This window comes from Oncorhynchus tshawytscha, linkage group LG04 (assembly GCF_018296145.1).
Source record: "Oncorhynchus tshawytscha isolate Ot180627B linkage group LG04, Otsh_v2.0, whole genome shotgun sequence".
Taxonomy (NCBI): Eukaryota; Metazoa; Chordata; class Actinopteri; order Salmoniformes; family Salmonidae; genus Oncorhynchus; species Oncorhynchus tshawytscha.
The window spans coordinates 14796145-14810180 of NC_056432.1; the positions used below are offsets into that span (position 1 = coordinate 14796145).

The window sequence follows — 14036 nt, forward strand, 5'->3', positions numbered from 1 at the left end:
TCATACCACGCCCATCGTTTAGACTACATAGTGAAAGAGACTCGCTCCCTTCTGTCATAACTGTTGAACATTTTAGTTTCTTTACTATCTCTCCGTGCGCTCTTGAGATGTTGGCTACCATAAAGAACATTTCCGTAACCTACGACGGTATGGGCAAAACCTTTAGCAGCGGCGACTTCATTTCGGGGCGAATAACGTTGGAATTAGGAAAAGATTGCAAAATAGATTATCTTTCCATAAAAGCAAAGGGAAAGTCAGAAGTCCGTTGGACAGAACATCATAATAAGACAACTGTAACTTACCATTCCAAGGACAAGATGTTCAGCATTGAACAATTTATCATTCGAGAACAAAAAGGCCAAGGTAAGAGATCAAGCACAGGTTCCAGAGTTTTATATGGGACATTTATTTACGAAGTAAGGTTATGCCTCTTGTAGTGCAGTAGTAGCGTCGTTAGATCATTAGATAGACAATGGTCGAACGACGCTACTACTGCACTACAAGGGGCATAACGTTGCTTCGTGTGTGTGTGTGTGTGTATAAATATATTAGTACCAGTCAAGTTTGGACACATTCATTCCAGGGTTTTTCTTTATTCTTACTGCTTTCTACATTGTAGAATAATAGTGAAGACATCAAAACTATGAAATAACACATGGAATTATGTAGTAACCAAAAACGTGGTAAACAAATTATTTTATATTTGAAATTCTTCAATTAACATGTGTGCCTTGTTAATTTGTGGAATTTCTTTCCTTAATGCATTTGAGCCAATCAGTTGTGTTGTGACAAGGTATGGGGTGTTTTTTAAATTTGATTAATTTAACCTTTATTTAACTAAGCTAGTAAGTTAAGAACAAATTTCTATTTACAATGACGGCCTACCAAAAGGCAAAATGACTTAGGGGTGGGTCCCTAAACAATTATTAGAACATTAGGTAAATATTTTTCAATATTACAGTTTCTCAATCGCTTTGGCTAATTTAAAAAAAAATCTTAACATTCTCTAAACTGTAAGTTAAATTGTCACAACTGTTTTATGGCACATCACAACTCTATTGCATGTCTGCAAGATGTAGTAACTCACCCAAAACATTTAATTCATGCGTCAAAACCTAGTTATTGTCATCGTGTGAGCTGTACAGGTCAAAATGTTTAGATGTTTTTTCACCATGGCAGTCAACCCTGGAAATGTTTGTTTTTATACAAATTTCAGTTTGTTCTACTTTTTTGTTGACACTGACCGCTTACTGTACTGTACAAGAATGTCAGTTTTGTCTAGCTGAATGCTATTGTGGATCACTGAGCTTTATAGATACCGATTTCAACAGTAGATAAAAGTTCTGTAAAAAACAAATTGTACTTCCTCACAGTACGTAACATTGCAAGTTCCCATCTTCTTGGTGGACATCCTGTCGCTCTTGTTGGTCTGGCCAGAGATTTTCGTCAACATCACATCTGATGTTTTCCCTTGTGATACACCGGGGGGAAAATCTCCTTGCGTGGCTCAACCATCCCCTGCAATCTGTGATGTCCTCTTAAGCAGGATTCATGGCATCGAATAGAGACATCTGATCTTGTGCCCGATAGTCATATGCTTTCCACCTCCATGCTGAACAAAACCTCTTCTATCGGATTTAGGAATGAGGAGGATGGTGGAAGGAACTCCATTCTTATCCTTTCATGCCCATTCCCTGACAATTTATTTCAATTGTATTTATTTTACCTTTGTTTAACCAGGTAGGCAAGTTGAGAACAAGTTCTCATTTACAACTGCGACTTGGCCAAGAAAAAGCAAAGCAGTTCGACACATACAACAACACAGAGTTACACATAGAGTAAAACAAACTAACAGTCAATAATACAGTACAAAAACAAGTCTATATACAATGTGAGCAAATGAGGTGAGAGGTAAAGGCAATAAAAAGGCCATGGTGGCGAAGTAAATACAATATAGCAATAAAAACACTGGAATTGTAGATTTGCAGTAGGTGAATGTGCAAGGTAGAAATACTGGGGTGCAAGGGAGCTAAATAAATAAATACAGTAGGGGATGAGGTAATTTTTTGGGCTATTTATAGATGGGCTATGTACAGGTGCAGTGATCTGTGAGCTGCTCTGACAGCTGGTGCTTAAAGCTAGTGAGGGAGATAAGTAAGTGTTTCCACTTTCAGAGATTTTTGTAGTTCGTTCCAGTCATTGGCAGTAGAGAACTGGAAGGAGAGGCGGCCAAAGGAGGAATTGGCCCTGGGGGTGACCAGTGAAATACACCTGCTGGAGCGCGTGCTACGTGTGGGTGCTGCTATGGTGACTAACGAGCTGAGATAAGGTGGGACTTTACCTAGCAGGGTCTTGTAGATGACCTGGAACCAGTGGGTTTGGTGACGTGTATGAAGCGAGGGCCAACCAACGAGAGCGTACAGGTTAAAGTGGTGGGTAGTAGCTTTGGTGACAAAAGGGATGGCACTGTGATAGACTGCATCCAATTTGTTGAGTAGGGTGTTTGAGGCTATTTTGTAAATGACATCACCGAAGTCGAGGATCGGTAAGATGGTCAGTTTTACGAGAGTATGTTTGGCAGCATGAGTGAAGGATGCTTCTTTGCGAAATAGGAAGCCAATTCTAGATTTAACTTTGGATTGGAGATGTTTGATGTGAGTCTGGAAGGAGAGTTTACAGTCTAACCAGACACCTAGTTATTTGTAGTGGTCCACATATTCTAAGTCAGAACCGTCCAGAGTAGTGATGCAGGGCGGGCGGGCATGTGTAGGCAGCGATCGGTTGAAGAGCATGCATTTAGTTTTACTTGTATTTAAGAGCAGTTGGAGGCTACGGAGGGAGAGTTGTATGGCATTGAAGCTCATCTGGAGGGTAGTTAACACAGTGTCCAAAGAAGGGCCATAAATATACAGAATGGTGTCGTCTGCGTAGAGATGGATCAGAGACTCACCAGCAGCAAGAGCGGCATCATTGATGTATACAGAGAAAAGAGTTGGCCCAAGAATTTAACCCTGTGGCACCCCATAGAGACTGCCAGAGGCCCAGACAACAGGCTCTCCGATTTGACACACTGAACTCTATCGGAAAAGTAGTTGGTGAACCAGGCGAAGCAATCATTTGAGAAACTGAGGCTGTTGAGTCTACTGATGAGGATGTGGTGATTGAGAGTCGAAAGCCCTGGCCAGGTCAATGAATACGGCTGCACAGTATTGTTTCTTATCGATGGCGTTTAGATATCGTTTAGGACCTTGAGCGTGGCTGAGGTGCACCCATGACCAGCTCTGAAACCAGATTGCATAGTAGAGAAGGTACGGTGGGATACGAAATGGTCTGTAATCTGTTTGTTAACTTGGCTTTCAAAGACCTTAAAGGCAGGGTAGGATAGATATAGGTCTGTAGCAGTTTGGGTCAAGAGTGTCCCCCCCTTTGAAGAGGGGGATGACTGCAGCTGCTTTCCAATTGGGGCGGCAGGGTAGCCTAGTGGTTAGAGCGTTGGACTAGTAACCGAAAGGTTGCAAGATCAAATCCCCGAGCTGACAAGGTACAAATCTGTCGTTCTGCCCCTGAACAGGCAGTTAACCCACTGTTCCTAGGCCGTCATTGAAAATAAGAATTTGTTCTTAACTGACTTGCCTAGTAAAAAATAAAATTCAATCTTTGGGAATCTCAGACGAGAGGATGAACAGGCTAGTAATAGGGGTTGCAACAATTTCGGCAGATCATTTTAGAAAGAAAGGTTCCAGATTGTCTTGCCCAGCTGATATGTAGGGGTCCAGATATTGCAGCTCTTTCAGAACATCAGCTGACTAGATTTGGGAGAAGGAGAAATGGGTTGAGTTGAAATGAGTTGCTGTGGGGGGGTGCAGTGCTGTTGCCCGGGGTAGGGGTAGCCAGGTGGAAAGCATGGCCAGCCGTAGAAAAATGCTTATTGAAATTCTCCATTATAGTGTATTTATCGGTGGTGACAGAGTTTCCTATCCTTTCCTATCCTCGGGTAGATAACGTTGATAGTCCAGTTGTGAAGGCCCGGTGGGGCTCCGCATCGGCAGTAAAATGGGTCCGGCTTGGTGATTGTAGCCCAGGAGTGGCTGATGGAACTCTTCAGCTGGTTAGCTCTGGGATAATTGGTGTTTTCTCCGGACCGACGTTAGCCAATAGTCACTCGGATAGCAGCTAGCTAGCTGCAAGATCCAGGTGAAATTGTCCAGAGCTTGCGGTAGGAATCAGGAGGTATGGAGAGAATAGTTCCAATGTTGGTTTGGTGGAAGCTGACATTATCCCACACAATTACATAATATGAGGTCGTTGTGCAGTCCTCTATATGACAAGTAGAATTCACAAATAGATCATGTCACAGATAGTAGAATTCTATTCAAATTGTGCTGCATTACTTTATATTCTTCATACATATCTTACGGTACGTTGTGATTTTCAGACTTGCATTTACCTTTACAATAGTTGCTGTATTGTTGTGAATGAAATGCCGTAACAAAAGTAAAGAACGAGTACATATTTAGCTGTTTTCCCTACGGAATATTTGCACAATTGATGACACTGTGGACCTGTTTACAATAGACTGTACTCTCCAGCCAGCCTCTTCCATTGTAAAACCATGGTTTAGACCTCAGAAAAATAACTGTAGACCTCCACAAGTCTTGTTCATCCTTGGGAGAAATTTCCAAAGGCCTGAAGGCACCATGTTCTTCTCTACAAAAAAATAGTATGCAAGTATAAACACCATGGGACCACGCAGCCATCATACTGCTCAGGAAGGAGACGCGTTCTGTCTCCTAGAGATGAACGTACTTTGGTGCGAAATGTGCAAATCAATCCCAGAACAACGGCAAACAACCTTGCAAAGATGCTGGAGGAAACAAGTACAAACGTATCTATATCCACAGTAAAACGAGTCCTACATCGACATAACCTGAAAGGCCACTCAGCAAGGAAGAAGCAACTGCTCCAAAACCATCATAAAAAAGCCGGACTACGGTTTGCAACTGCACATGGACAACAATATCATACTTTTTGGAGAAATGACCTCTGAAACAAAAATAGAACGGTTTGGCCATAATGACCATCGTTATGTATGGAGGAAAAGGGGGAGGCTTGAAATCCAGAGAACACCATCCCAACCGTGAAGCCCGGGGGTGGCAGCATTATGTTGTGGGGGTGCTTTGCTGCAGGAGGGACGGGTGCACTTCACAAAATAGATGGCATCATGAGGAAAGGAAATGATGTGGATATATTGAAGCAACATCAAGACATCAGTTAAGTTAAATCTTTGTCGCAAATGGGTCTTCCAAATGGACAATGACACCAAGCATACTTCCATAGTTGTGGCAAAATGGCTTAAGGACAACAAAGTCAAGGTATTGGAGTGGCCATCACAAAGCCCTGACCTCAATCCCATAGAAAATGTGTGGGTAGAACTGAAAAAGTGTGTGTGAGCAAGGAGGCCTACAAACCTGACTCAGATACACCAGCTATGTCAGGAGGAATGGACCAAAATTCACCCAACTTATTGTGGGAAGCTTGTGGAAGGCTACCCGACACGTTTGACCCAAGTTAAACTATTTAAAGGCAATGCTACCAAATACTAATTGAGTGTATGTAAACTTCTGACACACTGGGAATGTGATGAAATAAATAAAAGCTGAAATAAATCATTCATTCTCTCTACTATTATTCTGACATTTCACATTCTTAAAATAAAGTGGTGATCCTAACTGACCTAAGAGAGGGCATTTTTACTAGGATTAAATGTCAGGAATTGTGAAAAACTGAGTTTAAATGTATTTGGCTAAGGTGTATGTAAACTTCTGACTTCAACTGTACATACATACATACATACACACAAATACAGGGGGAAAAAGCATTATTTTGGAACACTGTCGTTATCTTACAGTAGTAACACTGTAATCATGTTATTGTATAATTGTTTATGTAATTACACAAGGAATAGGGCAGAACTTTGCATAAAAAAGGGTGGTTTAGGGGGAATGGGATGTGGTAGGGAGTTTATGATCAATGTGTTGTTCTTAATGGTTAATATGGTTCTAAATTATATTTTTTGCTCTTATTAAAGTACCGTTTGCTCATTTATTTGTTCATTAACGTAATGTGGTCTCATCTACTGTAACATGGATCTCATTACCGAAATGCATCAGTGATAAAATACTCAGAGAATAATATTACAAAATATCTACTCTTTATATTTGTGTTCTTTTAAAATATGAATAATAATTTAAAACAAATATATATATTTTTTAAACATCCAGGTTATGAACATGCCACACGTTACGGTAATTAGATAACTGGTTAAAATTGAAATAGTTTAAATGTTTTTATTTTTATTTTCACCTTTCTATGTTTATTTTCTAACTTTACAAGTGTTACAGTAATGAGATATCTTTGTGCATGGTCTTGGAAAATATTTGGTCCATATTTTAGGACAGATTCTTTTTGATCTTTTAACATAAACGTGACCTGTTGTCTTTCAGATTGTAATGTCGTAGCTCCTGGAACTCACGTTTACCCATTCACATTTCAGATCCCTCAACAGTAAGTGCCCTGCAAACACACCTGGTGGGCTAATATTTACATCGCTTAGACACTTGATCATGAAGCACAATCATATAATTAGAGTAGTAAGCTATCTTGTTAACATCAACAAGGTAATCCTGAGTTGTTTTCAGAATGTCTACAATGGTTAACTTTCTAAGTACTTGTGTTTTATGATTGTGTCTTACATGCTGACCACAACGCTCACATCGCGTGTGATTCAAATCATTGCACCCACACTGCTCATGCGCAGTAGCGAGCGTCTGCGGCGCCAGGCGCTAAAATCGAAATTGGTTCTATTTGTGACACTCAACATGCCGGCCTCTCCAATCTCCTCATTGGTTTTTAAGAGCATATACCCACGTGGGTGATTGAAAGAGGATCCGTCGGTTGTAGTAATTCACCGTAAAGTTGGTTGCCAACCGTCGCATCAAGTTCAAAGAAGACAAAGAAGCGTGAAGGAAGGAGGAGAGATGAAACAAATTTGTTTCACCGTTTTATCTGTGGATTTTCAGAGTATTTCAGGTCAAATAACAACCCTATGGTTTATTTCCCAAGACAAATTAGCTAGCAACAGCAAGCTAGCTAGCTAAATTGCCACAATGTTTAATACTTTTAACCTGTCCGCAAATTAATATCATTGGTTCCGAGTTTGTTTTGATATTTCAACCTGCGTGTCCTCATCGCTTCTGGTGTGGGTGAACAAAATCAAAGTGCGCGTCCGGTTTGGTCAGCATGTTAGCATACTTCTATGATACACTGAATGAGAAGAAATGAATGATTTAGTCTACGTTTACACAGGCAGCCCAATTAGGATATTTTGCCCAATTATTTGCAAAATATCTGATCAGATTGGTTAAAAGACCAATTAGTGAAAAAAGATCAGAAATGAGCTGCCTGTGCAAACAGCCTTATTAAGTCAATAATATTATCAATAGATTGCAGATAGTACATGTATATGCAGGTAGCTGCCAACATAAAGGAATTGCCAACGTAATGTGTCTTAATGACGTTGGGTCACCATGAGCTGCCAGAACAGCTTGCATATAGAATCATCCTAGTCTAGGGCTGAAATGAACGCTCAATGGAGATTCTCCCTATTAATAATCATATTTTGTGTCCTTGAAACCGACCCATAATGGCTTTGTCTTGATGTATATGTAACTAAAGAGCTACTGTAGCCTAGTTACAGGTCTAGCACCATATACCAATCGGAGACATTAGTTGCCATTTTCCGATTATGACAGTTCACTTGTTTATTTATGGCCCTAGTCTGTAGTTTCCAAATTGCTTGTAGATACTACACCATAAAATATCAACTTTATGTAGAATGTTGACTATAATCTACCACCATTCTTGGTCTTCGTTTTGTAATTTAAAAAAATAAAATAATACTGATATTCCTTGTTCATAGTGCAATGCCATCATCCTTTAAAGGCGCCTGGGGGAAAATCCTGTATACGTTAGAGGCCAAGTTGAGCAGATCAATGAGGATATCCAGCAAAGCCAGGGCTGAGTTCCCCTTTGTCTCCAAGGCAGACCTGGGCAGCATCCCTGAGCTGATGGTATATATATATATACACACACACACACACACACACACACACACACACACACACACACACACACACACACACACACACACACACACACACACACACACACACACACACACACACACACACACACACACACACACACACACACACACACACACAACACACACACTACTGTTTGAGCCTATCCTGATATTTATTAGTTATTTTACCAGGTAAGTTGACTGAGAACACATTCTCATTTGCAGCAATGACCTGGGGAATAGTTACAGGGGAGAGGAGGGGGATTAATGAGCCAATTGTAAACTGGAGATTATTAGGTGACCATGATGGTTTGAGGGCCAGATTGGGAATTTAGCCAGGACACCAGGGTTAACACCCCTACTCTTACAATAAGTGCCATGGGATCTTTAATGACCTCAGAGAGTCAGGACACCCGTTTAACGTTCCATCCGAAATACAGCACCCTACACAGGGCAGAGTCCCCTAGCACTGCCCTGGGGCATTGGGATATTTTTTTAGACCAGAGGAAAGGGTGCCTCCTACTGGCCCTGCAACACCACTTCCAGTAACACCTGGTCTCCCATCCAGGAACTGACCAGGACCAACCCTGCTTAGCTTCAGAAGCAAGCCAGCAGTGGTATGCAGGATACTAATGTAGTATTGCCAATGCTGCTCTTAAATGTTTTATCCTCCTGATTGTGGTTGTATGGTGGTAGTGTTGTTTGTAGCACAAGTGTCTTTGTTCCTTTTCAGATACCTCAGCATGGAACCAAGGATAAAAAGATGAAGTTATTCACCTCAGGAAAAGTGGGAATGGACATTCACATAGAGAGAATGGGCTACTACTTAGGTAAGAAAACCAACAGGACTAATGAGAGCTAGGGACATAGTAATGCACATCTGGTATATAGCCTTTCATACCATACCAATGTTTATTACTGTTGCTTAAGAACATTTTACTGTCCATATAAGGCATGGAAACATGTAAACGTGAAGGGAGGGCGTTGTCAGTATTCCAATCTTCAAGCATATGCTTTTCAGATGATTGCATTTTGTTCTTTGTCATGCATACACAAACAATACAGCTGAATATTGTCAGTTGCATTGTTGACTTTAGTGGTTAAAGTGGAATTGACAACATTTTAATTACTTTGCAGATATGAAACAGACCGTTATATCAGTCAAAAATATCAAATTCACAGTAAAAAAAAAAAGTTATATTTGACAAAAAATGTCATGACGCATAGTAAGGCATTGTTGACAGAATAGAGGGATGCAGTTCAATGCATGCTTAATATGGTGTTATTCTCTATGGGGTACCACAGGGTTCAATTCTCGGGCCGACTCTTTTCTCTGTATATATCAACGATGGCGCTCTTGCGGGTGATTCTCTGATCCACCTCTACGCAGACGACACCATTCTGTATACATCTGGCCCTTCTTTGGACACTGTGTTAACTAACCTCCAAACGAGCTTCAATGCCATACAGTACTCCTGTGGCCTCCAACTGCTCTTAAAACGCTAGTAAAAACTAAATGCATGCTTTTCAACCGTTCGCTGCCCGCACCCGCCCACCCGACTGGCATCACTACTCTGGACGGCTCTGACTTAGAATATGTAGACAATTACAAATACCTAGGTGCCTGGCTAGACTGTAAACTCTCCTTCCAGACTCATATCAAACATCTCCAATCCAAAATTACATCTAGAATCGACTTCCTATTTTGCAACAAAGCCTCCTTCACTCATGCCGCCAAACCTACCCTCATAAAACTGACTATCCTACCGATCCTCAACGATGTAATTTACAAAATCGCTTCCAATACTCTACTCAGCAACCTGGATGCAGTCTATCACAGCACCATCCGTTTTGTCACCAAAGCCCCTTATACCACCCACCACTGCGACCTGTATCCTCTAGTCAGCTGGCCCTCGCTACATATTCGTCGCCAGACCCACTGGTTCCAGGTCATCTATAAGTCCATGCTAGGTTAAGCTCCACCTTATCTCAGCTCACTGGTCATGATAACAACACCCACCCGTAGCACGCTCCAGCAGGTATATCTCACTGATCATCCCCAAAGTCCTTGGCCGCCTTTCCTTCCAGTTCTCTGCTGCCAATGACTGGAACGAATTGCAAAAATCGCTGAAGCTGGAGTCTTATATTTCCCTCACTAACTATACAACATCAGCTATCTGAGCAGCTAACCGATCGCTGCAGCTGTTATATAGCCCATCTGTAAATAGCCCACCCAATCTACCTACCTCATCCCCATACTGTTTTTATTTACTTTTCTGCTCTTTTGCACACCAGTATTTCAACTTGCACATCACCATCTGCTCATCTATCACTCCAGTGTTAATTTGCTAAATTGTAATTACGTTGCTACTACGGCCTATTTATTGCCTTACCTCCTCACGCCATTTGCACACACTGTATATAGACTCTTTTTCCCCTATTGTGTTATTTACTGTACGCTTGTTTATTCCATGTGTAACTCTGTGGTTGTTTGTAAAATAAGAATTTGTTCTTAACTGACTTGCCTAGTTAAATAACATTTAAAAACGGCTGTCAGTTCCACTCTGAGTAATTCATAAATACAAGTGTTATTCATACATGTCGGAATGAGAAAAAAAGCACAAGTTGAGGTTTCACGCAAATCATGCACAGACATGGTAGATTTGCTCAAGTGTTTGAATGATCATTTATCTCATATTAGGTTTGACCTTCATGAATCCAGAACAACATTGCTACCATAAATATACACCCCCTCCCTTTGCAGGTGAAGACATAAAGGTTGTGGCGTCCATTGAGAATAGCTCCTCTCGTGAGATCAAGCCCAAGTACACCCTGTACCAGAAGGACAGCTTCTTTGCGAGGGGAAAGAGGAGGGTGTCCACCAAAGACATCCTGAAAGAGCTGGGAGAGCCCATCCCGCCATCTGGGAAACTGAAAGTCACTAAAGTCCTTAAAATCCCACAACACATTGTTCCATCCATCTTCACCTGCAGTAATATTAAATGCGAGTACAGGCTGAAGGTGTGTGTCTCTGTGTCTCTCTGTGTGTGTGTGTGTGTGTGTGTGAGAGAGAGAGTGAACTGTTAAAACATATATTCAGTGTCTATCCAAAGCCACTACTACAATGTGCTTTGACCATTTATTTACTAAGATACAGAAAAACATGTTCTGGGCTTACAACATGCTGTAGTGGGCTTTGTTGCTACAACAGGAATGATCTGGTGAAACACCTCTCTTTTATTTTGTCATTGTTTACCAAGGGAGTCAGACTTTTGAAATGATTAAAGACCTATTTTTACAACTTCTGAAGTCATGTGGGTTGTTATCATTGATAAAAATGTAGAGCAAAGACTAGAGGCTGGTTACTTTTTAACCACAAATGTTATCTAAGTATAACTTGCTGTTGGGCAAACCATGTTCTTATTGAGTCCACGTTTTGCAATTGGTAAATCGTTATACTGTTTGACAAAGTGTCACTGATCGATTTATACAAGTCATTTTTTCTAACTCAAATGGAAAAGTTTTTTTTTTAAACAGTTTGCACTTGAAATATGAGTTTCAATATACATTAAATCCAATAATCAAGGGTAGTAGGTAGCCTACTGGTTAAGAGCGTTGGGCGTAAATGACTCAAATGTAAATGTAATCATTTACCTTTTAATTCTAGCTTGCATACTGTGCTTTGCCATAGGCCTATAGCCTAACTATTGCATTCCCTTTGATTCCAATATCCTTGTTTACGTCATAGATCGTCCTGGATGTTCCCTATGCCAGAGACCCAGAAATCAAATTGCCACTGGTCATCCTCCCTGCAACTCAAACGCCTGGACTGCAGCCGCCACCTTACTCTGACTTTGGTTTTGACTCGTTCGGGAATGCTAACCAACCTGGATGGAACAGCACACCACAATTTCCGGGAGCCTATCCACCAACGGCCCCAGGAGCCTATCCACCAACGGCCCCAGGAGCCTATCCACCAACGGCCCCAGGAGCCTATCCACCAACGGCCCCAGGAGCCTATCCACCAACGGCCCCAGGAGCCTATCCACCAACGGCCCCAGGAGCCTATCCACCAATGGCCCCAGGAGCCTATCCACCAATGGCCCCAGGAGCTTTAGCGCCTCCCCCAGCCTACGGAACGTACCCATCCCTGTCTGATTTTGGTGGTAAATCCTAGTGGGAGAAAAGATAAGAGGGTAAAATATAACAAATGAATGCATTGTATATGATAAATGTGCAGTTCTCTATCTCTTTAGACTTCCATTTATACTTCCATACTTCTCTGTTGTTGATGTTTCTTGTCATTGACATGACAACGTGTGTAACTTCAATATCTTTGTGGAAATGCCAACTATGAATAATGAAATGGAACAAAGTTCTGCTTAAGTGTGCCTTGTATAAGTTGTCTAAATATGAATATTGCTGTTACAAATGTAACAATGAATGTTCTAATTTCATGGTGGTGCTGATAATCTAATAAAAAATAAATTATATATATATATATATATATAATTATAATAGTAAAAATGGCAATTTCCAAATAAGTACAGTGAAATAAAAAGCAGGAACGTCCACAATGATAATAGGCTACGGGTCCATTTATTTTTATGATGAGATACATAAAACCAGGAACACCAACTAAATACCACACCCTATGCATACATAAACCTTATATAGGCCTTTATAACTTTTTATTTGATGGAGAAGAATCAGAGTTATGCTGTCACAAGTATTGGAAAATTAATCAGACGTGACTTTAATGATGACATTGCAAATATTGTGGGTGTAGGCCTACTTATTGGCCCCGCCTTTTGTAAATACAGACCTCCTCCCTTACTATGTTATATTAAAGACCGTTGTGAACCCTACCAACATTTGTTTTTCTTTCTGTGTTGGTTACGCTTCATTTCGTGGACCAGAATGACAATCCAAATCTTTACCATCAAATATGATGCAGAAAATGGGCCATATGTATTTTCAAGGGGAGATACTATCACAGGGAGAATTATTTTGGTAGTTTCAGCTGAAACAAAGATTAAATGTCTTTCTATCAAGGCTAAAGGAAAAGCTCATGTTTTGTGGGAGGAAGATTATGGATTATACCTGGACGAAACATACCGTGCCAAATATGAATATTTTTCAATTGAGCAGTGTGTACTGCAGGAAGGGAATGTTAAAGTATCTAAACTTATTTTCTTAATGTATGCATTGCTTATCAGCCATCATAAAGATGAGTGAGACATTTTGGGGAAAAGGTAGAAAAGAATAAATCTGCTGTTCAAACAATAATAAATAGGTGGGGGGTGGAGAAATGTAAGCTAACGACACTCAAATACATAGAGCTCTGAATGCAAGAACTGATCATCCATGATATCAAACTTCGTTTTAACCAGGGGCACAACTTTCACTGGGGACGGGGGGGACATGTCCCCCCCAGTTGTATCATTGGAATGTGATCCAAACGAGGCAACAGTGTGCTTTAGGACCATGCAGATGCCTCCCAGTGGTTGGTTAGGCTATTTGGAGTGTTTATCCAACTGGATTTTAAAAAATACATGTGTGTGTGTGTATATATATATTTATGTCCCCCCCACTTCTAAAACCTAAGCTGCGCCCCTGGTTTTAACCATGTTGAGGCTACGCCTACAGTATTTACAATATATATATATATATATTTTTTTTTTTTGCAAACAATGGAGTACTGGTGGGGTAAGACTGCAATAGCTTAACTACGGAGGCATTTATAAGTTCTTTGAGAATCAATGTCCTTAATTTAAACGGAGTGGCTGTGCAACCTCACCTGTGCTCCCCTTTTCCGTGCACTATACATTGTGAGCGGTTTAATGGCATAGGTCTACTGTAATTTAAAGCCTTTACTAGAATTTTGTATTCA

General features: G+C 40.8%; 1 protein-coding gene across 1 annotated transcript; it reads left to right on the top strand.

Moving 5' to 3' along the window:
• The first annotated feature begins 34 nt into the window (after positions 1-34).
• LOC112247168 (arrestin domain-containing protein 3) lies at positions 35-12726 on the top strand. The gene is made up of 6 exons (XM_024415874.2): positions 35-363; positions 6504-6564; positions 7979-8129; positions 8877-8973; positions 10908-11164; positions 11892-12726. Exons 1-6 carry the CDS (start codon positions 108-110, stop codon positions 12318-12320), a joined length of 1251 nt encoding a protein of 416 aa, XP_024271642.2. The 5' UTR covers positions 35-107; the 3' UTR covers positions 12321-12726.
• Positions 12727-14036: the final 1310 nt, after the last annotated feature.

Coding starts and splice junctions, on each gene's coding strand:
- LOC112247168 (XM_024415874.2), top strand. CDS start 108: ATGTTGGCTACCATAAAGAACATTTCCGTAACCTACGACGGTATGGGC. Junction 364..6,503: donor TCGAGAACAAAAAGGCCAAG/GTAAGAGATCAA, acceptor GTTGTCTTTCAG/ATTGTAATGTCGTAGCTCCT. Junction 8,130..8,876: donor GCAGCATCCCTGAGCTGATG/GTATATATATAT, acceptor GTTCCTTTTCAG/ATACCTCAGCATGGAACCAA.